Below are 25,554 nucleotides of genomic sequence, written 5' to 3'. Positions count from 1 at the left end.
AGTTAATTTCGTATGAAATAAAGTACCGAATAACTAAAATTAAAGATAATTTTTATTAACAGATTATTATAGTTATAATACCCCAAACAACAACTGACACCATCTCGAGTCGATAAGAACCTCCTCAATAAAGACTTTGTCACTCTATATATTCTCTATAAGGTACCAGAAATCGTTCGGATTTTAAAAATGTACTTAAAGCTTACAACAAAATAAACCTCTATATTCAAACTTTTTGCCCCATTTTGAGGACATTTAAGGACTCAAATCAAGTATGTGCATGAACAATAGCTCCTTGAAATTTTTCAAACTTATTTTTCCTTGAAAAAATTGATTACTTTTTCAATAAAATATATTTTGCCGCTAATTGTGACCCAGGGGCATTAGAATCTACAAAAAGATTCATTATATGCATATGCTTATAGGATCTCCAGTTTACCCTGATCAAGGAAGCACAGGTTTTATTATTATAGCGCAAAAGAGGATATTATAAGATTTTTACTGTTGAAGATATCTTTAAAGCAAAAAGACACAAATATTAGATAGTGTTAAAACAAAAATATAAGGCAGAGTATGTCAGCTATTAAATAATTAATCATTAATATCCTACTCGTCATAGTTGAGTTAGAGCGTTTGCTAACTTAAAATACTTAGAATAATTAATATAAGTCCCAATGTAGATAATTATATGTGGTACGCCAATTATTTTGAACAAACAATATTTTTGCTCACATAAAACGTCATAATCTATGTGATCAGAATCTACCGGTGAAATGGGCAGATATAGTAATTAAACTGTTGTAATCAATTATTTATCATTATACTATAAAAACCTTTGTTACTTAATGGATTGACTTATAATTTATTCATTTCAAATGTCCATTGAGAGAGAAAGGGAGTAAAAGTAGCTTGTAAATTATAATGTATGTACATGAAACGCAAAGCTACAATAACAATGGGGAACTTATTTAAAAAAAAACACATTCGTTCTGTGCTGAACTATATTAATTATTACGTTTATATGAGCAATTATTATAACATATGCTCACATGTGATCACAGCACATATCAGCTTAAATTAATGCAAACAGAGGGCTCTTAAGTCTCACTCAATTGGCGTGAGATTCAGTCATTCCAATCAATCTCAAGCTATTATGAATTATGATACACATTGCATTTCTTAAGGTCGGCTTTTTTATTCACTCTCAACCTTGACTATCAAAACGGAAAGGAAAAATTTGACGAAGAAAAACAAAAACATATGGTAGCCAATGTTACAAAAACAAGGTTAGGAGCCTAGAAAATGGCTGGGCAAGCACAGCAGATTTATTAAATAAATCTTTCTCTTTCTATTTATGGTGACGTCTTAGGGACGAGTCTTGGTTATTAATACTACATAAATTTAAAAAGTAAAAGTTTGTGGTTACTCTATATTTCTTGAGCGATATTTAACTAAATATAATGCCAAAGGTAAGTTTTTAAACTTTATAGATTAGTAAGACTTGGAGAAACGTCAAAAAGAAGTGATGGCGCAACTCTCAGAAGAAGGGAGAGTTGTGCTTTAACTTCTTCTTATAAAGTATTCCTTTTTTCTGTTCATTCCCCCCCTCCCATCATTTTATTTAATATAAATTAAAAGGTTGCGTTAAATATACACGAAAATCGGTCATGAAAAAATCGTACGCAAAAACAGGAGAAGCAAAAACTTATTTCTACTCTTCAGTGAACCGACCTTTACGCATCATCAATCAGATAAACAGTTCTAAATACATAATTTAGAACACCAGTGTTTCAAAAAGAAACCACTCATTCCCTAAATAATGGCCTCAAAATAAGGCACAATTGGTGTAGTTTCATGTTTAAGCTGAGGGAGAAAAAAAAATCTCATGCGTCATTTATCAAAATTTATTTAAAAACTTGAGAGCACAATTAAATGACGTCATGATACTAAGGCCACACAAATATTCCTCAATTAGGAAGTTTCTTACATATAAATTATAAATAAAAACGATATGGTCGTATTTTTAATTGTGGATTCTTATGCAATTTCTTTTCATAAAATAATGTATCAAACATAGATCATTCATAGGTACAGGGAGCCCCAACATAAAACAGTTTCAGGCAATACGGATTTTGCATTCTAACGCAGGATTTTGAACTATTCCAACTCCCTTCATAGTATAGTGCTTGTACTCCTTTCATAACGGTGGTGTTATGCCAATTATTAAATTATAAAAAGACATAAAAATGTGTCAATTTTCAAATATGTAGGAAAATAATTTTCTGGATTACAATCAAAAGTTTTACAACATAGTGGTTTACTATTTACAGAATTGGAGAGTGCAATTTTTTCGGAGGGAGAACCTACCTCTCTTCCCTATTTTATACGTATTTGATATGATTCTTAGACACAAAACTGTATGTTGAATAACTGCAATTTTTAAAAGTTTTATTAACCCCAAACATTGTTATTACTCCGACTAATTATTTTTTCCTTTATAATTCCTATCTTAATATTAGATATGAGATTATGGAATTTATTATGGATATACTAATAACAAATTCTTGGCCAAATTCTATACCATCTTTGTGGACGATTCCGATACTGATTCCTCAGTATGTATAAATAAATTTAATAAACAAATAACAAAATTATTTACTTTTTTTATTGTTTAACTTTTTATAAATTACGAGTAGGAAATAGATACATAAATTTATCAATCCTAAATAGTTGTTAATAAACTTAAATTTTAAAAAGTTAATTATTCTCCTTAATTGATTTCTGGTTGGGTCATACACAGAATTCTAGATAATTCTAGTAATAAAATAAAATATTATACCCATCCTGCAACGGGGAAAAACTGAGAGTCTTCCATGTGTCTAGAATTCCGTGGCTTGTATAAGGAAAATTCACGCCTCCTTTGTTAAATATTTAAAGTCAGCCTTCTCATTCTTCGGGTTCTGCTCTAATTTTAACTGCCTCACTGATGAAAAAAAGTACATGCGACACTGGCAATAAGCTATTTTTTTATTATTTTACTGGTTCCACCCACACGAGATCTAATGGTCTTGAACTATCTCCGGCTCCTAAATGAGTTTTATATGCTTGACCAAGGAATTGAAATATGTATGAACCAGTGGCGGAGTACAGACTCCTGTCGTTTTTTAATGAAACTGGGACGGATACAGATGACTCAAATTTGACTCAGAAAATATGTACTCGACTTCAGTTCGGTTATAAACAATATTATTCAGCAAACATAAAAAAAGAAATATGTATGAAAAAGTTAGTTAATGGTTTTTCGAGTAAACTGCTCAACCCAACTTCAACCGTTACGGACATTTTGAACGACTCAGGATACAATTCAATTGTTGGGGCACTAAAGATGTGGTTATTTCTTAATTGTTACTTTAAAGTACATTTCCTGTTACTAACATGCAAATTTGTATAACCCTTCTATCTACTCTCCCTCTTCCTTTCTTTTTTTTGTCTGAAAGACGTCGTCTAGTCATGCTATTTTATTGATTTGTACCAGTAATTTGTCTCCAAAAAAGAGCTCAAATAAGTCATATTATCTATAAAAATAATTATATATATAGACATCGATTAAATCAGCAGTATTGAGCAGATTCTGATACTTCAAAAAAGGACAATTCCGATGCATCAGTACACCCCTAGAAATTATTTGATTTTTTTAACAATACTAAATTCAAAAACTGGATATGGCAGCTTAGTGCAGTGATACACTTAACAAAACAAATGGGCGTTAGACACCAGCCTCAAAATATATTTGCAAGTGGAGTGGCCAAATTATATAATGGTGACGTCATCAGAGACGTCCGTAATATTTATTTGGAGAAGGGCTGATTGCACTTTTGATAATTTAAAAATGAATCTTTTGTTTTTTAATATGGCAAATTTAATAATTAACTTTTTTTTTTTTAATCCCAATATTATGACAAAACTTTTTTTGACAAAATAAACATCTTTCTTTGCGATATCTACAAAAATCATCATAAATGGCGGGCAATGGTCCTTATGATTGCGTCGCTACAGCTGTTAGATCCCGTTTGAATATTTGGTTGTACAACTAAGTAAGAAATAGTGGTCAAACGGTCATTTGTTATTAAATACATTAAGCGGCTATATCCAATTTTCAAATATAATATTGTTAAAATTATGAAAATTGGTTTAACACATTGTACACATTGAGCGATAAAAAATACTTTTTATACAGGTTTTAGTATTAAAATAATATCCGTATAACTCAGATTTCATACAGCATGCATTTCTTTGCGCAAAAACTGTGTTATACGAATATTTCCTGTAAGAATATAATTTTAAGGAAGAGCAGTAATATGATTAAAAATTTCCTTAGAAATACGTTTTATGCACAAAAAAGGATATAATTATGCTTCATATTTGGTTGTAAATATTGTTATATTTGGGCATTGAGACGTGACGTACGAGTCTTTAGTCTTTGTATTTATAGACTGGTTAAGAAGTTTTATCCGTCCTGCTATAAAAATAATCTTAGAATTTACATTTCTTTCTATAAATCTTTCATAATTAGCTCCTAACTAAAGTATTTTTTTAGTTATATTGTCCCGACGTCACGTGATACCCACTAAAAATATATAAATAACATAAGTATATAACTATTACATATGCGATACTCAAAAATATAAGAGACGAAATCGATTGACCCTGATCCTATTTCATACACTTTAAATATGTTTGATCATATGTTTATCCCAGAGTTGATCTATGAACATACATATAAATGTAACTCATGAATAAGTTTTGTTTTTGGCACATCAAAATATGTGATGAGTATTTATGTAGATGGGTGTTGCAAGGAACAATTTGGTTTTGTGTTTTTTATGTATGTGTATAAATATTACTAATTCCCAGGAATATTTATTGGCACTCCTTAAACAAACAACTATTCAAATGGATTAAAGCTTCCTGATGATTTAAAAGGCCCTATCTTTTGGATGTACATACATCCAAAAGATACTAAGGAAATCGTCAAAATGGCATTCAGTGGGAAAATGTGCATACATAATAGGATAATTAAGTAATGAGTAACATAGTTACTTTTATTTCTTCTAAGAAGACATGGAACTATGAATTATAAAATATATAATCAACTAGCAAGTATAAGTTAAAAAGGCAAATATGCATAGACAGGACCCTCATCATTTAGGAAAAAACAAAGACATGGAGAATGATGAAGAAAAAGAAAAGGGGATAAGAATAACTTAATACATAGTTAAGAACAGTAGCCATTCAGTCTTTCATTTTTAGTAGTATGTATTATTTCGGTCAAGTCTCTCTCTCTTTAGTAGAGCTTATAAGTGCCCATGATTCATTAGCTGTAAGTTATTACCATTTCCAAGATGTTGACTCTTGTTCTCAGATCCCTGCTCAACACTACTACTACTATTCATGTCCTTTGATTTTCTTTTCCTATGACTGGATTTGTCCTTGTATTTTTGTAGTTGAACCACAAGTTCATCAACAACGCTCACAAACTTTTTATGTTCCTTCACTTCGTTTTTAACGCTATTCGTTGTTTCTTCACATTTAATCTTGAACTCTGGCCCATGTTGTGAGTCTAAATGAGCAGCTAGATTCTCCTTGGAATCAAACACTTCTACATAGCAAATATTGCAGAGTTCCTTCCCTTCATGAGTTTCAATGAAATGCTGAAGAAGCTCAGATTTATCCTTGAAGCGAACTTCACAGACGGGACATGGTGTTAAATGACTGATTTTGTGAATGGTGAGGGACTCAAAGCTAGGGAACTTATTGTCGCAGATTTCACATTTAAAATTATGAAATAAGGCCTTATGTTTCACAAGATCCTGTTTATCAGAGCAGGGTAAATTACAGAGGTCACATACCTCAGCAACGGGTTGTTGAAGCACAAGTTGTACGGTTTGATCCGAATTTTGAAGGGAAATGTTTCCTTGTATAGAATGAAGGGTTGAGGCAATACTGTTGTTGCTATTGCTACTACTACAACTCACCAAGGGATTGGCTAATGGTTGTTGAACAGTTGAGGGAACAGAAATAGATTGCAAATTTCGAGAATGTACTGATTGAGGAGTTGACCCATGAGCGGGCTGTGGAGTCGCTGTCACAGTGGCTCCACTTGGCAATACTGGTTGATGAGCAGGAGGGGGAGAGGACCCAGCTATCAAAGAGGTCAAGGGTTGTAAATGAATTTGTATTTGATGAGGCTGTTGTGTAGAGGCGGGTTGATAGAGTAATGTGGGTTGAGCGGTGGTGCCCAAAGGGGGTTGATATTGAAAATGATGAAGTTGAAGAGGTTGTATAGCCTGAGTTTGATCTCCTTGAATTTGAATCTGTCCAGTTGCGTTTTGATTTGCAAAAAACCTTTGAGGCTGTTGTGACGTCTGTTGTTGTTGTGCCTGTTGCTGTCCTAATAATTGTGACTGAGCGTTGTAGGCTTGATAAAAAATTTGTTGTTGAGGTTGCTGTTGGATATGTACTTGTCCTTGCTGGCTTTGTCCGGTTTGAACGGATTGAGGAATGACCTGATTCGTCTGAAGTATTTGGGTACTTGATGTCTCAGGAATGGTGAGGAGGATTTGTTGTTGAGGAAGAGATACTCTTTGCTTATGGATCTCTTGCTGTTGAAGATGGATTTGTTTGTGTTTGGTCGCAGTGTGTGATTCAAGGGAAGTTTTGTCCTCAAAGGACTTATCACAAACCTTACAAACATGTTCGGAATGTTTTCCAGAATGTACACTTGCAATATGTTTGTCTAAAAATGTTTTAAATGAAAATCCAATGGAGCAAAAACCGCAAAAAAATCTTTTCCGCACTTCATACATTCGATTGCCTGTAGAATCCTTGTGAAAACTCACTTTATGTTTTCGAAGAAGCTTTCGATTATCATAAATTTGGCCACAGATGTCACAATCAAAATGGGAGTCCACCTTATGCACTGATATCATATGTTTATCTAACAAAGCCACGGCTGAAAATTTCCAGTCACAGAGTTCACACTGATAGTCTTTACTCCCTTCATGACTCACTTTAATATGATTATTCAAATTACCCTTTTGATTAAAGACTCGAGAGCAGAGATGACATTCGAATCTCTTGGAGTTTTCGTGGATTGTGTCAACATGGACCGTGAGTCCACGTTTCATAGCAAATCGCTTGGAGCAAACTGAGCATACCCAGGGCTTAGTATCCGCAGATGATGCATTTGTTCGAATAATTTGATTCATATTGTTTTCTTTATTGTTATAGATATTTACATTGGTATGAATTTCTTCTTGTCCATAGGGAAAAAACATTTTATTCAAAATGCAACTCGACTGAAATCATGGATGAGTTAAAAAATGAATATGGAGAACAAGAAGAAAGACTCAAGAGAAGAAAACGAGATCCATCAAATTTTCTTTCCGAACAATGGCTGGTCTTCTTGGATGTCTCATCCTCTAAAACATAAGACAAAATATATGAATAAGGAAACATTATTATTAGTTTAATTATTTATTCATCTAGTAAATCCGTAAATGAAAGCCTGAGAAATGCATTTAGTTCTAAATTGTAAACAATAGTTATGAGTTATTTTGCTGATTCATATAGATAAGATATTACTTAAGGCTTTGTCCGTCAAGCAAGAATTTTAACAATGAAAAAAGTAAGGATGTATCATTTTTCTTTTTAGGTCAAATTTCTTGGAATAACCCGGATACAATTTTAGTGCTAAGAGGAGCAGGAACACGTCAAGGATTTAACTTTTCATAATAGAAAGCCACTTGAAGAGTAGAGCTATTGATTTAGCGACCCTTGATTTATGATCTCTCATTTTTCCTTGCCTATACTATAATTAATCATAATTCCAAACAAGTCGAGTCAAGAGAATGGAAGTCTCAACTCATGTCCTCATGTTTCATTATTGATTCGGATTCTTTCACAGAAAAAAAGGGATAAAAGAAGAAAATACATTATTTGATATTTCTACTTACTTTATTTAAACCTTTTTTGACGATTTATTTATTTTAGAGTAATAACATCGTCCTTTTTTTCTTCCTCACACTCACTCACTCTGGCTTAGTATTGTATTATTGTTGTTATTATTATTATTGTTTAATGGCTGTACCTTAGCCTAGCTAGCGTTCAATTTCTTTTTCTTTATTCTCATTCTTCCTATTTCCATCACGTGAACTCTCATTCTATAAATGATTTTCTTGTACAAACTTTATGAATACTTATGTACAATATAGCTGTTCTTCTACCACCCCCAAGGAGTGTGTGAATATCCTCTAGATAGCTAGAAGCTATTTGACTCTCTCTTTCCTTTTTTTTTCTTGTTCTCCTTCTTCTCTGTCTCCCTCAATTTATTTCCTCTTACTGCTACTGCAGCTAGCAGAGTAGAGGACATCATCAATTCTTTTGCATACCATAAAAAAAAGGAAGAGCGTCCTTGAAGCTCATGACCTTGATGATGGATCACACATTAATGAGTAGGTATATGAATATTATTGATGTAGTTGTTTTTTGAAACTACATGTTTTTATTTATTCAATTAGCGTGAAGAGTTATGAAAAAGTGAAATATTTTACTTATTTTCTACTTTCGTTTAAAATTTTTAATGAATTAACGATCAAGTTTTGACACTATGTACATAATTTATAGACCATTTTACTTACTTTCATTTGTAATTTAACCTCCCTGGAGGCAAAAACAAACCATCATTACCTGTCTCTTAGCACACAGGTCGTAATCTAAATATAGAATCGAAGAGAGTTATGACTGAAAAATACAAAAATCACAGTAGGTTTACCTTAAGGAAAAGAAGTATTGAAATGATGATTTTTGGGGATCCTTTTTATAGATCCGGAACTGAAGTATGAAAATACAAAGATACTATGCATATCTATACAAGAGTAGAGTTAAAACGATTTAAGATTCTAATATCAGAGGAGTCAGTTTATTGACTATTTTAAATCTGTTTTTATTCAACGATACGATAAACTTAAGGACCCTGGGGTCCCTATCGTCTATTACAATAAACCAAGTATATTATACTTAGTTCGTTTTATAAGTAAAATGCATCACTTAAGCAAGTTTATCGTCTTCAATCTTTACAAAATAGCGTTTTTCTATCATGCATCTAAGTACAATTTGGGAAAAGTAGAACTGTTATTACGGAGAGGGGGGGCAAACCCTCATGGAGTATCTTAGTAGGAAAAAATGTAATCCTTTTTTATTGTTGTAATTTTTTTTAACCTTATAGGGCACATATCGACTAAGTCAAGGAAAAGGAACCCAAAAGAATCATTAAAAATAAAAATAGATCATTAGATCGAAAATGAACCAAATTATCTATCAAAAGAGTCTTTTATTTTTGTGAAAAAATATAAAGAGCGAATCATATTTTTTTTTCAAAATTGGATGAATAATTTCAAAAACCCAATTCAGAGTGCTGTGAGTATAATTATGAAATTTCATTTTTAACTTTTTATCGAAAATTACTAATGGATGTAAATATTGCGTGAAACATTATAAAGTTTCAAATCCCCATATTGTCATATTACTCATGGATATAGTTAAATATATAGTAAATATCCGTATTCGATTAAATGGATAAATATTGTAATTAAAACACTTGTTATTAGACGTGAAAATCGTAATTTTTACTGACACGACATGTATTTGGAATGGAAGTTTGACTATAAGGTATAATTGTAAAATCGACTTGACTCTGTAATCGGAATTAATTAAGTCTCCTATTGTAGAAAAGAGATCGGGATTTCTCAATTTTGTTAAAAATTGTCTCAGCTTGATTTAAAACAGGCTCGTTACGACAAGGGGGGAGGGATTTTGGAAATCCATGAAATGTATTATTCACAGTTGATATGATCGTGATGAAAAAACTACGTTTAAAAAAAATTGGAAAAGGAAAAATTTCTCCCTCTGAAGTAAGCCTATCTTTTTTGTAAATTTTTTAAAAATGCATAATAAATTATATATATATATATAGGTATATTAGATTTTACCGAAATGACGAAAGTTAGGATCGCTGAATATTTTTTATTTACATTTTATAATTATAAACAAGAAAATAGCCATAAAACATTAAAAAAAATGGTCCTTCAAGGACGTATTTTCATTTGAAAATCTGTAAAGTTTCAAAAAAAAGGAAATGTTGGTGTTGTTTAATTAAATGAACACGTGATCGTTGTTTTGCCACATTCTTTTAGCTTTAGACTTGAGGCAAAAAATATTTTTTGCTTTAATTGTTTTATTTTATTTTCTGTTCAGGCGCTCAGGAGTTGTAAATGAATGGAAAGTATGAACGTCCCTCATTTTTAGCTCAATCTCCGAGCCTGCCCATGACATATTCTTTATCAAGTCAAACGAAGGAATTGAGATCTAAGAACATGGTAATTAGCATATCTTTTTATGAGTGGCTTATTAATTATTATTACAGATACACATCTCAGAATGTTCTATGAGTATAATTAATTGTTCATTTGTATAATAAAAAGGGATGTCAGGATATGTTCCTATTTACACTAGATAATTAATTAATCATTAGTAACTATATCGAAGCTAACATATCAATCCCCTTATATTTGAATAAATTAGTGAGGAATAGATAGATAAAAGGACATTCGGCTTTTATAAAAGGGCAATGATTATTGTAAAGTAATAGAGCTCTTGATATGATTAATAAATTATAATAATTAATCATTAAAGATCTATTTAAACTCTTATCCCGTTATAGGATTGCATTTTTAGATAGTATGCCAAGTTGACCAAAGAGTCCATGGAGAAACAATTATTAGATATAGGACACTGCTATTTGATTTATTTCAGTCCATATAAACTTAATAGACTATATTTTTTTTCCTTAATTAACCCTATTTGAGGGTTTTACATAAATATACCGTTTAACAATAATTAATTAATAATGTAAACTATCGTATTAATTATTATACATTTTTAGGTGCATACTTCCTTCTTTTATAGCAATAAATATGTACATATATCTAGAGTGTTCCCAATTTAAGAAAATTGTCCTAATTATGTAATGTAATTACGGGGTATCCGTAGGAGTAAGGCTGGCCCCCCACAAATTAAGGAATTTTTTAATCTGACTGGAAAATGCATTATTTGAAAGTTTTTCTCAAAAAATATGATACATGAAATTTAATTTAATTTTTCAATTTTTTTCCAAAAAATATAATTTTCGCTGAATAGCTATGGGTTTTTGAAATTTTCCCCTGAAAAATTTATTATTTGATATTTCATTGCAAAAATATTTATATTTAAAATTTAAGTTTAAAATTTTTTTTCCAAAAAATTTCAGTATTTTCTAAACAGCCCTGAATTTTTGATTTTTTTTTAATTCAACAAAGTTTATTTTTTTGAGAATAGCTATGGATTTTTAAAAAAATTTAAATTTTTTTCCGAAAAATTTAATATTTGATTTTTTTTTTCAAAAATATTTTATATTCGAAATTTAACTTTATAAATTTTTTTCCCAAAAAAATTAATTTTTTGTGAACAGTTCTGGATTTTTGAACCCTCCCCCCATCCTTATCAATAATGGTGCACAGATTGTTTTTTAAGAGCCTGCGGTCCTACTTTTTTTAATTCTGTAACCTTAACCGATTCACAACTAAAAATATTAACGAACTATTTTTTTTTAAATGGGCGAGTGATCCCACGATAAACTTTCCCAAGGAAAATTTTCCATACCAGATGGGCTTTGTGACTTATTTTGACACAAACATATAAGGTGATCAACTTAAATTTGTTGCTTTTGTCGAAAGTAGGAAAGTTTGGATTATTTTTGCAATTTAATAAACTTTTTATTAGGATTTAATTTTTAGTTATGTTTTGTATGTATATGTATACAAGCCTTTGATCACATTGATGTATTTAGGTAGATCCAATAACTGACCCAAATGTGTTCTAAAAAATACATTCAACTGTTTGGAGAAAATAGGTTTTTTGTGCTCATTGTGATTTGAAATAATCTTAAGTCAACACTAAACTCTCTTAAACAAGAAGGTCTCGTCATTTGGTAATTTTAATGTTTCACATAATAATTTTCATTGTCTCCCTCAACTTTCCCTCCAAAAAAGAGAGTAAAAAAAAAGACTCAAAATTAATTGGGATTATAGGATGGAATATTTAACTCCTTTTCTCCCACCTAGTGGAGAATACATCCAATACCCCCGCTTGTTGTCTTTCATCCACCATACGTAGTATGCAGTCACGTGGAAACTCCTTGATTTGAAATAGTCTACCTCGGTTTGGAACCACTGGATAATTATTTGTTTGAATACATTATCACACAGCCCGAACTCCTAGGTTTGAAATGACTCTCTTGACCAAAATTCCGCCAGAGTATTTTCTTTCGAAGGAATCTAGACAAAGTTTTACCAAGTTCCTCTATTCATCAACCACCTCCACGGTTCTTTCAACGATCTCGTTAAAATGGTTCACCTTCGTCGTACAGTATTTTTTAAAGTACGGTAGAAAAGAGAAGCTGTAGTATCAGCAAGAACTAGTAAATGTGAATGATCTGTAATCATATATAAGGACCAAGATATCAATGTTCAAAACACTAATATGGGGAAGAGAAGTATAACATCGTTAGTTGATAATAAAAATCCCACCTACATTAACGTTAACACTAAGTTGTTTTTTTCAAATCTCTATTTTTCTACTATTAGATTAAATCATCAATACCTTCAAGCTACAAACCTACAAACCCTTTATCCGTCCCATTGTGAGAAAGTTATTATTTTTGTTAAATAAGATAAGCTTTCATATCTCTAAAATTGGCTGAACAAGACCTTAGCACATAATCGTATTAAAGATCCGAAATTGGTCATTTCCTAGTAACCTTTTAAGAAGCCGATTTTTGTTATCAATTCCTTGCTAATTAATTCAAATATAATTCCACATTATTATCAATGTCTACAATGAAATATTGATAAGAAATACATATGGTATACTTCTGGGACGAGTGACAGTTTTTCACTCAGCAGTCATTGTCATTCAAAACAATGAACACTTCTTCCAACCATGTAACTTCATCCTCTTGGGCTGAGGATATAAATGTTCAAAGTATATTTGTGAGTGCCTCACCTATGAGCAAGAAAAGACGTATGGCTTACAAAAAAAGTGGATCTACAGAAGAGTAAAAAAAGGGAAAACATTGGTTGAAAAATACTTTTTCATCGAAAAAATCAGAATTCATGCTGGTGACTCAGTGGCATCTGTATTCGAATTCAATTCCTGGTTAATTCGACTTAATGCAATCAATTCTCTTCTAATAGTTACACTACTATTTCTGCCTCATCAACTTCAAACAAAGTAACTTTTTTTTAATTAAAATATGTAGTCAAAATAGTTTTGCGTTTTAGTAGGCTTCAGTATGACCCAAATTTAGATTATAATATGACTTGTATATCTTTCAATGGAAATATGGTTTTGGAGAAAGATGCAGATATTTGCTGCCCTCGCTTATATTTGCATGATTACATAGACTCTTGGAGCTTTTTTTCAGACGTAAATCAAAATCTCTTTTTGGAAAACATTGCAAAATTTATTCAAGATTTCATTCAAGGTTTTAAGTCTCTAGACGTTAATAGATTATATTAAGTCAATGTCATTTATTCATTTAGGCACAAATTGGCTATCACATTCTCCGGTTTTTTATGGATATTACAAATCCTCTTTAGTCATTGATATTGGCCCAATCTCCTATGACTTTTCATTATCCTACATTATAGGTTCAAAATTTATATATGAAGGGGAGAGGCTGGGGACAGTTGCAACAGCCCCTTTTTCTCTGTTTTACTCCAAAAGTTACGGCCACAAAATTTAGGCTACGATTGATTGATATACAATGTGCGAGATAAAATTGTGGACTTGACTTTAAATCCATTTGGATTAAAGTCAGAGTGAATATTTTAAAATACTGGAATGTGTTATAAAAATATACGGGCTATTCAAGTAAATAAACAATTTAAAAACAAAAAAAAAAATCAACAATTGTCAGCATGGAGGCGAAAAGGTAATGAAGGGCATAGGGTGCTCCCAGAATCTTGTTTATAAGAATATAAGCTTGGTGGTTTTAAGTCAGAGCCTTGAGAGGCCCCCTTGCAGTGATAGACGAAGTAAAATCAGAATCATAGAGGACGTAGACACTAGGATCACCAGATGTCCAGTCAAGTCGATGAGGCAGCATAGCAAGACTCTCAATGTCAATGATTGGACAGTGAGATGGTATGTGAAGGATTTGGAGGAGGCCTTTTATGTACGACGACATCAGCAACTGCTTTCAACAGCAACCAAGGCCAAGCATAATGGTCAGTTTGGCCCCCTCCTCTCCAGACGCCCCCTCGATTTCAGATGTAATCGACAAGAGAGCCTGTGCTACTCCTCACAAAAATTTCGATGACCTCAAGGCCTCCATAGAGCAGTAGTTGTCGGACATATGCGAGGCCTTCAGCGAGAAGTGATGCGGCACCTTTAGGCCCAGATTGGAGGCATGGTTGCAGCCAAAGGAAATTATTTTGAAAAATAGTAAGATATATCAATAAAGAAGTCTGTGATAAAGCCTCAATGTTGGACTCCTTTTCTTTCTTTCAAAAGTTTAGCCTATTTGTTCGTTATAAAAATTCCACGATTTTATCTCACACACTGTAAGGAGCAATATTTTTTTAATATTACGCTCAGTAATTTTTTTTTTTCATTAATTTATGTCATTTGTACAAGAGATGATTTTGCTAATAGTTGATATAATTTGATGAAAATTTAAAAATTAATAATTGAGGAGAAATTTGAGCTATTAACCCGCGGCTATGATGCAATAAGTATCGCAATTTTCATCGAATTATTTATTCTTCTTTATTAATATGGATATTCAGGGCCGTTTGCAGGGGGTGAGCTAGAGGGGATGTAGGCCCCTCCCCCAAATTAAGGATTTTTTTTCTTTAATATTGGATTTAATTTAAATAAAAAAAAATCCCCCCCCCAACAAAAAATATATATATTCTCCTGCAGATGTCCCTGATATTTATTAATGATATGTAGGTAGACGAATATTGCTGCTCAAGTATTTTTGAATTTCTGAAAAACCTTCAAGAAATTAAGAGCTATACTCGTTTACTAGCCCTAAAAGTCGTAACTCGCTTCAATACTAGTTACTCACCCTAATCCTTTTTTTTCACTAACAAACTCATCAGAATGATTAAAATAATGGTATTTATATTTTTTCCCCGTAGTGAATGATTAACAGATTAACTTAAAAATTAGCTTAACTTATTTGAATCGTGGTTATAAAAGTAATTCAACATTTTTTTATAAATTTTTGTGTTATACCGAATATATTTTTAGTGCCACTGATATCTTTTAATTTGAATACATATTTATGAATAATGATTATAGGGAATATTAGTTTTTATTCAATAATTTTTCATTCTTAAAGAGGATAAATTAATTTTTAAAAAACTTTTTTTAATCTTCTCAGAAATAAAGTAAAGTATATCTGAACGAATGTCTGAAAAACAATCATAGTGTGCACCCAAATATATATAATAAACATATTTTGATCTAAGAAATAACAATTAATGAAATATTGCAGAAGTGCATATAGAGTTGAATGTCTATACAGGGTATACTTTATATAGTGCTCCGTGATGCATAAATTTTTTTGATATAAGAAATAATAGTGCACTAGTATTTATGTTTTTGTTAGTGAGTGCTCTAGAAACTAAAGCACTCTCCCATCATATTAACAAAAAACCTCAAATTCTTATGATTATTCTTTCATTCTTGAGGAGAGAACACGTCATATTAATTATTATAAGTATTGAGTAGTTACGTGTGAGTGTCCTCATAGAAAATGGAGAGTAACACTGAGGGTTTCTTTTGGGAGTTATGTTCTACATTATTGGAACACAATTTGTCTCTTATATCTCAATAAAAGAAAACTAAAAGCGTTTTGAAAACGGGGCCTAAGAGTACACATTGCACAACAATCAACATACCTTTAATTAGTGAATACTGAATGACATAGTTATGTCCACATAACAAAAAAAGCATAAATTAATAGAGACATAAAGTCATTCTATGAGTTTTTACAAACTACATGCTATACGAGTAATATGCTCGAAAAAGAAAAGTGGAGAATGCTAGGTTTGGACGAGTTACGAGTTTTTATAGATTTCTGAGTAAATACTTGCCTTTTAGTTACACAAGCCGAGTGAGTCTTTGGTGTCTATTTTTGTTTACTTCATAAAACTCGAGTACCATTTGACGAGCTTTGCTAGTTGCACATCATTAATATGCATTATTCAGTGCAAAAATTTTGATTAGTTGGAGAAAAGCCTTGAATAGGTTTTTGAGACTGCATTTCTCTGATCTATAATGTAAGGTCTAGTAAAAAGAATTCCATTATTTTTTCTTTAATTTCAATATTTTATTTGACATAGTAAGAATTATACGATTTAGGAAAAATTTGCACCGTTGTATTCTATAGCTTTTGCCATTTCTAAGGTAATTTAATGATGCCTCATTCATAGTCACCTCGTCCCTATTGGCAAAAACTGGAAGAGTCGATTTTCACAAGCTTCTTTTGAGGCGAATTTTTCACCAACAAAATCATTCACCAAAGAGAAAAAAAGGTGTTAATCACCTGGTTCCAGGTCCGGACTATACCGTGGATGTATAAGACATAACATAAAAAACATATTTTTACACATTTTTTTTTTATATTTTTACAAGATCTTCTCATCAGTCCAAGGGATTGAAACTTGGGTACAATAGTTAAGGAATTTTTAAAAAAATACCTACACATGGGTCAGCCTCTTTACTATTGTGGCCTCGCTGAGAACCTGCCGCTTTTGTAAACGATACAGCTTCATCCTCAGGTCCTCTTACGGATGGTTACTCGAGATACACCAGTCTTATGAGCCATCTTTCCCATGAATCACTTCTTTTTGTTGTTGATCTTTGACCTCTTTGCTTCGATCAACCTGGATGTCCTCATGGAGCTCGACACTACTGGTCTTCTAGTATTGCTTAATTGTGAAGTAGACCAATGACTTGGGTCTTTTAGGGCCTTGGTAATGGCGCTACACCTCTTCCCTTCCAAATGAGGCGAAAAGATGGCTCCCTTCGGGTGCATGATGTCGTCGTTAGAGAACATGGCTTAGAAACTTTTTTTCTTAACAACAAACAAAAACGGAAGTTGTATGGATCATATGTAACAAAGAGAATTAAAAAATATACAGCCCTCTATGATAAATATTGAGTTGGAGTTGCAGACATAAGACTAATGGGTCTTTCTGTAGGTATGTTGTATTAAATTTCGGCGTGCCTGAATTGAGCCAGGGACACAATTAGGATTTTGAAACTGAGAGGGGCATTAATTAATTTCCTACATAAATAGAGGGGTATTTTGGGGGTTACATGCCCCCTGTACCCCCACAAACAGAGCCCATGAATTAAGCCAACAACCAAAAGTGTTGCAACTATCCCCAAACCCTTATTAAATTATAAGTTACTAAATCCTTTCTTTTGTGTAATTAGTTATGAGTATTATTTTGTTGTTCAATTTAATTGCTTTGGTGAAAAATTCCAGTAGTTTTTTTAAGCAATGGATTCATCACGGTAATGACTATGATTTCTCCTGCATAATTTTCTCTCAATGGAACCATTCAGACTTGATAACAGCTCCTAAATTGAACGATATGAAAAAAACATTCTACAAAGAAATCAAATCCCGTATTTTTCGTCAGTCCATCTCAAATTATCATAAAACCTTTGAATCAAAGAGCTACATAATTTTTACGGGAATTTTGATCAACACTTTTATATTGATTTTTGTCTTTCTTCTTTTTACATTAATCAATATCTTGATTGAGGACATTATACCACCATTGATTGATACTTATAAATGCCATTCACTGCACTTGGATAATATGTTCAAAATAAATCTTACTTGCTTTGGTATTTGTATGCTTTCCTCATCTGCAATCATTGTGGCCACTCGTTTAATTCCACATATTTTCTCTAAGTAATATCTTAAAGTATATATAACATATGGGTCACATCAAATCGCCCAAAATCATTCTGCATCAACAACTCCGAATTTGATTAAATTTGGAATACATCTAGATTTTTACCGGCCAACTCTTAATCTGTTTTATTCAACAGTCAATTGACCTTTGCTATCGTTTATCTAACTTTATATTTATCAAATTGAATTCATTTTTCTGTTTTTTGAGTTGTCAAGTGCAAAATTGTCTTGACGATTTGATTATAAGAATGACCCAAAATTATATACTTCTTATTTGATCTCATCTATTTTCATTTTAGTCTTGTTTTCGTTGAAAAGTTTAAGAAACGAACAAAATTTACAATAAAACTTATACGAAGTTTTGTCATTTGTCATGGAGCGATCTTCATCACTTATTGGTCTTACTATAGTGCTTTTAATTGCTCGTACTTTAAAGGATGCATTGACATTGAAACTGGAAAAATCAGTAACGAGGACTGTAGTAGCTTTATAAATCTGCTTCCAGGTAACTTGCAACTAGTAGAGATGTTAAACTATCCAGAGAACATAAAAAGTTCAAAAACCGACTATGTACAATTTTGTTGATCGATAATAATCGAATAATATTTACATATGGAAGCAAAGACTATAGAGAAAGAAATACTAAGAGGGTAAAATGATTTAGCAAATACTTAAGCTGACATAAACGGTATATGACTTTACCAGGGGTGTCTCCAGGGGGTTGCCTGGAGGGGCTGTAGCCCCCCCCCATCCCACACAAATTAATGATTTTTTTTATTTTAATGGATTTTTTTTTATAATTCCACCAAATTATACAGCAGATCAAGAAATTTCATATTTGAAATTTTATTTCTGAAATTTTTGATCTAAAAATTAAATTTTTTATGCATAACTATGGATTTTTGAATTTTTAATTTACTTGAACTTTACGTTGCAAAACTCCGAATCAAAATCCCGTTCTTGTCTCTGTGTATTTTTTTCTCTGTGGCGGTGCCCTTTTTTATTATAGAAATGACATTTTTTATAAAATATTTTTTCAATTTTTCAATTACTTATTTTAGGAAGAAAAATAATTTGAAAGCTTTAAATAACAATGTTTTTGAAGGTTTCATTGTATAAGTTTGCCCATACGTCATACTTTTTCTTTCTGCCTTGAAAATGGAGATTGCATTAGCGGAAAGTTGAAATGCAATTTTCGTAACCTTTTAATAATAAAAATATATCTTTGCAAAGTGACGTGAAGAATATATTATTCAAGGAGAAGAAGAGTGTTCTCGACTTTTTCGATATATTCTGATAATTATGACTATGGAGGATCATGAAAGTAGATGGAAAGTATAAATATGCAAGGAGGTTGTGAGTATGTCTCGTATGGAGTATGTCAGGATAGGGGGAGGGGTTGATCTGAGGGATGAGTCCAGAGCAGATCTTTATTACAGTAGGGATCCGTGTAAAGAAAAAACTATGTTTAGCTATTGAAAAAGGAAAATCGATCGTTGCGTGTGCTCTTTTTTTTTTTTTTTTTTTTTTTTGCCATTACTTTATAATTGTGAGTGTGCTAACATCTCCCTCTAAAAGAAGAATTCTCGCATATCTTTGGCGAAAATAGATTTAAAAATGTTTAATAAAATAATCATATATGAATTTAAACACAAATACAATATTTTCCCTGCACTAATGCTATTTAAAAGGGACCAGGGCATTTTCTGCATAGCAGTAATTCATTTTCTCCCTTAAAATCATATAATAGGCAGCTAATATTAATAAAAGTCTTAATTCAGTAGTATTAAAAGGCCCAAAAGTTCCTCCAATCTTACAAAAACCATCTCTAATAATTGTGTAAGCCACACAGCAACTTTCTCTTGTATTTTCCTTATTATTAAAAGCTTGTGATAATAAAATTTGAACTTTCGAGATAGAAAAAAAAGTATGACGGGCTGGAAAACTAATCAAATATACTTCTAGAGAGGCCTCCGCAGGGGGTTGTCAGGAGGGGTTGTATCCCCCCCCCCAAAAAAAAATCCTCATTACAAAAAAGTGTAATACTTAAAAAAGAAATGGAAATTTGAAATGAACAACTGTGGTTTTTAACAAAATTTGGGGGAAAAAATCTTTTTTTTTTTTTAACATTTGTGGATTTTTGTAATTTTTTGAGAGTAGCTGTATGTTTATAATTTTTTTTTTTCTAAAAGCTTTTCCTTTTTCTTTTTTTTTACTTTAAAAACCAAGCCCCCCACCCCATAATATAATCCTGCGGACGCCCCTGCTTTATTTACTTTTTTAAATTAGATTATTCCAACACAATATTAAATTATTTATTAATATTATCTTTCCGTAGATCAAATAGAATAAATTTAGAACGACCAATATCCGAATATTATTTGTTTGATTTACTTAACATCCCTATTGTAACACCATACTATTATGATGTATTAAATAACCAATTTCATTCTTAATTTTTAAGTGAAGGCCTGTTCAAATGTGAACAACACATTTAGACGCTGCGAAAAGAAAATGTGTTGGGAAAATTATATTGGTCAGCAATTGTATACTCTTTCCATAACGGAGTTTATTATGTCCTTAGTTATATTTATCATCATGGATTTACCACCATATCTTGCTTTATCAAAGTCCAAATACGGATCCTCTAAGTTTGATATACATCCATACATTTTGCACATCATGGACACGCAAATTATTTGTTGGTTTGCTTTATATTATGCACCAATGAGTATTCTTCTTGTATTGATTTTTAATGTAATAGAATACTACATCGGAGTATATTATGTATTGAAAGTAATCTGAATAATATAGTATACTCAGAGATTAAAAAATTTAAGTAAATGAGACTCACCCATAAAATATGTTTATTAAAAACGACAGCTGTACTGTGATAAGGGCAAAAAGTGTTTAAATAGAGTAAGGTGATGCATTTTTGGGCCTGCATAGACACTTTGACGAAAGCCGAATGTTACACCAATTTAAAAAAATAAAATATTTAATCATTTGCCACGAGTTTCAGCCCACCCCCTGTGGAAGCCTGCCAATACAAATATATCTATCACTTAGATCGAATATGATGGAGCTCTTATGTATCTGGTCAAGTCATCCATCCCAAGGTTGCCTCTGACCTTACAGTTATGAAGATATGTCATTGGTGTAGTTTATTAGATAATTACTTAGAATACGATCATGAATTACCATCAAATACTCGTATTTTTTTTTTTTTTTTTTGTCAATTGGCAAAGTGTCTTTCGACATAGTCTCCTAGAACCATTTTCCCTAACCAGTCCCAACAAATTAGATGAATTTTTCAATTGGTGTTTCTCTGTTATCATTACAACCCTTGGTTGTCAATCTCAAGAGGGCAGTATTAATTTTTGGGAGATGTATGTTCAATCCAGCAATCCTGACCATTTCAATTAAAGACAAAAAGGAAGGCACACCACCGATTTGACTCACTCCCTGGGATCAAATTAATGTATTACACATTTTCGTGCTTAATAAAATGCATAGCTTAGCGTCACCCAAAAAATTTCATTCTTATACAAAAATTAATTATGTTTAAGCTTATGTTTTTCTCATTTTTTTAATATGAATAAATAAATTTCATTTGAAATTAATTTAGCTCCATTTGATTTCATGTTCGATGAAGTCATTTTTGGGTAATTTAATTTATATAGGACAAATCCTTATGGCTCTATGATTAATATTATATACTGTATTGAATTAACCTATAAAAAAAATTCTAATTATTTTTCTTGTTAGAGTTTTAGGAACTTATGTTTCGGTGATTATTCCCATTAATATTTTTTAAATCATATATTACCCCCCCCAAAAAAAAAAAAGAAGATAAAATCACTTAAAATAATTTGGTTTCAATTATATAATTTGATAGCCTTATAGTATGGGCTACACTTAAGTGAAAAACTTATGAAACACTGAAGTATACCCATTTGGTAGAGTGGGCCATGAACTAAATGTGATTTTTATATACGAACAGGAGTAGAACCAATGTTGTAATGAAAAAGTAAAGGATATAATAATTAAACATACATTATTCAATTAAAAGGAACTTTAATCACGTTTCCCCTCAGTATTAGCAGTTGTATCACCTAGGTGCTTGCCATTATCACACAGCAGGCTTAATTTATCACTAAACATAACGAATATCAGCGAGTTGAGACGAGTCTTATAATAAATTTTTGAGAGTCTGATCTTTAAATGTGGGTAGTAAATCCAAGGCGTTTTTTAGCGTGCTAGTTTTGTTGTTGTTGTTGGCAAAATGAACAGTCTTTTTTTTATATACTGTTATCATAATAATTTTGTGATCTTAAAAACGTAGAGTAACTCGCAGAATGTCTCGAGCCTGTTATGATAATAAATGAAAACAATGTTAAAAAAAGAAACTAAAAATCAACATGAAAGTAAAATAAAACATATATTCAGATCGCAACTACAAAAACCCAGAGCCTCTTCTATGATTTTAGTATTATTTTCATCTATTATAATTAAGGGTAAGTCAATGATGGACTCAAAGTAGAATCAAGGATTCAAAATGGAAGATTTCCAGGGGGCGTCCGCAAGAATATATTTATATATTTTTTGGAAAAAAAATTGAAATATTAAATTTAAACAAAAAATTTCAAATATTAAATTTAATCAAAAAATTTCAAAAGTTCACACCTATTAACAAAAAATGTAGTATTTGAAAACAAATTTCAAAAATCCATGACTATCCACAAAAAATTTAATATTTTCGAATAAAAATTAAAAAATTAAATTTCTTGGAAAAAAATTTCAATTGTTAAATTATTTCCAAAAAATTGAAAAATTCCCAGCTTTTCAAAAAAAAAATTTAATCTTAAATTATAAATATTGTATTGAAAAAAAAATCAAAAATTTATTGCCATTCACAAAAACTTAATTTTTTTGAAAAAAAAACGAAAAATTATTATTTTTTTATATTTGAGGGGGGGGGGGGCTACAGGACCACCAGGTCCACCCTGCCGACTTCCCTGATTTCTTGTCTATGTTCTTGCTAGGTACAGAGTGGGATTTTTGTTTGTTTCCTCTCTCTTAAAAGTGCTTTCATCTAATCTAATGAAGCATCCTGACGTTCTGAGTTGCTCTCCTGCAAAACATTCTTCAAATTGTGTGGAATACCATGTTTATTTTTTTTACATGCCGAAAATGCTTACGATTTACAACCCTACCTATGAAATAACTTTATCTCTGAGTCTACTTTACTCTCGGTCTTCCTCATAATTTTGAAATGTTCTCTTTCGTTCTTAGATTTGTAAGCCTTCGCCTCTTAGTGTACCTAAGCCAGTGTTCCTCATTAAGCTATTAATGGTCATTTCCCTAATCATAACTATATTTTCCGTCGGAGCAACATTATTAAATATTGAGCCATCCATTGCATGTGGACCCTTCAGGCATTCAATGTGTCCTACAGGTGAACCCTGCCTCATTTCCAACTACATTTACAATTCTTTCATGGAAGCTTTACGATATGATTTTATTAAAGAAGTAAGATATTTATATTTATTTTATATTTTTATCAAAATTTTGATTTTCGTTTAGATAGTAATCATTCTGTATGATTGGAGGTCACTCATGTTAATTGCTGGATGTCTCCTCATAGTACTGTTCACCTCCATATGTGTAACTATTAGTAATAGAAAGAACTTTCATGATGCAAATTTTCAATTATATGAATTAAGAAAGAAACGTGGAATCCAAAAGTTGACATGAAATGTCCTCTTTGACGACTCACGACTCCTTCAATTAATAAACCATTCTTTCAATTTGAATTTTGTAAATATTTTTTGTACAAATTGTAACTTGTAAAAAGCGATTGTAAAAATTATAACCAAAAATAAGATAAATAATTTTAGCTAAATGATAAATTTACAGTAGGTTTGAGATAAGGAAAATGCAATAATTGTATAAATATTGATTAATATTTAATGGTGTTTTAATTTTTTTGTTAACAATTTACAAAAATGATGAGTATGCATAAATATATTCTACGGCAAATTAGATCATCCAAGAGTTCTCAATAATAACTATGAAGTTTGGATATATTTGAATAACATGATATTATAATTTAATCATTGGTAATTAAACTGAATTATTTTTTAATCAAATCAGGCCCATTGTAACTTGTACAATGTGCTGATCCAAATTGGTCCAATTTCTACAAAATCCTAATTTCTACGGAACAATTAAGAAGTTGGAGTATGGCTGGTTTTTTCTTTTATTTATTTTATATCGAACTATGGCCCATTAATGTCTCTTGGATTGTTCTTTTTACAAATACATAGATACATTTAATTTTCGACAAAACTTTATAAATTGGACAATTTTTGGCAGAATGTTATGCAAAAACTATTTTCTGGGTAACAAGGGTCCTTCAAGTAAATCTGGACCATCTTTGACTACATCCTGAACAATAAGGAAAGCATTTAACTCGGTTATTTTCATTTTAAAGTGAGAGGTTGAGCATTATCTTCAAGTTAGTTGCGCAACTTTTAATTCAAGACAAGTATTTGCGATAGAGGAACAAGAACATCGAATTGGCTTACGCGAGACACAGCCACGCCTACATCAGAAGATACTAGTGTAGGGACATCCAAGAGAAAGGCTCACAAGTCCTGAAGTGATAAGCAACGCACTCCCAGATGCATCGTAGAGCTGAAACGGTCTGTGAAGGCATCTCCTGGCAACCCGATTAACTTTCTTGCGAAAAAGCGCCAAGTAAGCCGTGCAACAATCTCCAGGAGCATAAAAACTGACATGAGAATGAAGTTATACCACCTTAACAAGAGAAATATCTTTTCAGATAAAATGAAGGGCACCCGGGCTCCCCATGGAAGAAAATTCCTGAACGATTTGAAATCCCATGGTAACCTAATCAACTTTTATTTAGACGAGAAATGATGGACTGTTGAAAGGTACTGTGAACTCCTATCTGACCAAGTGATAGATTGGAAGAAAGCTGATACCAATGGTGTCGAGTTCCTGCTTCAACAAAACTCGGCCTGCAATACCCAATAATTGTTGTAAGAAGAGAAGGTGCCATTTTGCACCCTCAGACCTGGCCCTCAAACTTTCCCGATATTAATCCCATGGATTACTCCTTTTAGGAGGAGAGCCATTCCACGTCAAATCAACCAAGGCCATACACCAAGTATATCAGATTTTCTTCATTTTTAGAAATGTTTTACCTTTTACTGTAAAAACTCCCTTGCCAAAATTGGAAGTCATTACGAAAGAGGTGTTCTCCGAGTTATTGATGTTTTCGTTAAGGCCCCATTTCCAAATATGGACTGGTTCACATAAGGATCCAAAAACTAATTTAGGTAATATTTGGAGAAGTACTCGTAGAAAAAACTAAAAATTGCCATGTGTGATTATTTTTTGATGTAGAATTTAAAAAACAACAACAC

The 25,554-nt window shown here is 31.7% G+C and overlaps 1 protein-coding gene, 1 long non-coding RNA gene and 1 other non-coding gene across 6 annotated transcripts; 2 read left to right on the top strand and 1 right to left on the bottom strand.

The window, feature by feature from the left end:
- The first annotated feature begins 1,315 nt into the window (after positions 1-1,315).
- LOC121127259 (uncharacterized) lies at positions 1,316-24,062 on the top strand. 3 transcript variants are annotated; one of them, XR_011781741.1, is made up of 4 exons: positions 1,316-1,469; positions 20,565-20,896; positions 23,396-23,632; positions 23,687-24,062. It is a non-coding gene; the product is annotated as an uncharacterized protein (transcript). The 3 variants fall into 3 exon arrangements; XR_011781743.1 differs by lacking the exon at positions 1,316-1,469 and adding an exon at positions 18,407-18,605; XR_011781745.1 differs by lacking the exon at positions 20,565-20,896 and having other exon boundaries at positions 1,330-1,469.
- On the bottom strand, positions 5,077-8,400 carry LOC121127241 (uncharacterized). Of its 2 annotated transcripts, XM_040722597.2 has the most exons (3): positions 8,016-8,090; positions 7,645-7,957; positions 5,077-7,481 (listed from the first exon to the last, which is right to left on the bottom strand). In XM_040722597.2, the coding sequence occupies exon 3, from the start codon at positions 7,335-7,337 to the stop codon at positions 5,355-5,357; it is 1,983 nt and encodes a 660-aa protein (XP_040578531.1). In that variant the 5' UTR covers positions 7,338-7,481; positions 7,645-7,957; positions 8,016-8,090; the 3' UTR covers positions 5,077-5,354. The 2 variants fall into 2 exon arrangements, with proteins under 2 accessions (XP_040578531.1, XP_040578528.1); XM_040722594.2 differs by lacking the exon at positions 7,645-7,957 and having other exon boundaries at positions 8,016-8,400.
- On the top strand, positions 12,927-13,880 carry LOC139906308 (uncharacterized). The gene is made up of 3 exons (XR_011781747.1): positions 12,927-13,386; positions 13,437-13,639; positions 13,698-13,880. It is a non-coding gene; the product is annotated as an uncharacterized lncRNA (long non-coding RNA).
- Positions 24,063-25,554: the final 1,492 nt, after the last annotated feature.

This window comes from Lepeophtheirus salmonis, chromosome 1 (assembly GCF_016086655.4).
Source record: "Lepeophtheirus salmonis chromosome 1, UVic_Lsal_1.4, whole genome shotgun sequence".
NCBI classification, from domain to species: domain Eukaryota; kingdom Metazoa; phylum Arthropoda; class Copepoda; order Siphonostomatoida; family Caligidae; genus Lepeophtheirus; species Lepeophtheirus salmonis.
Note: the sequence above shows the minus strand (reverse complement) of the source record. Positions and strands in the feature narration are given on the sequence as shown.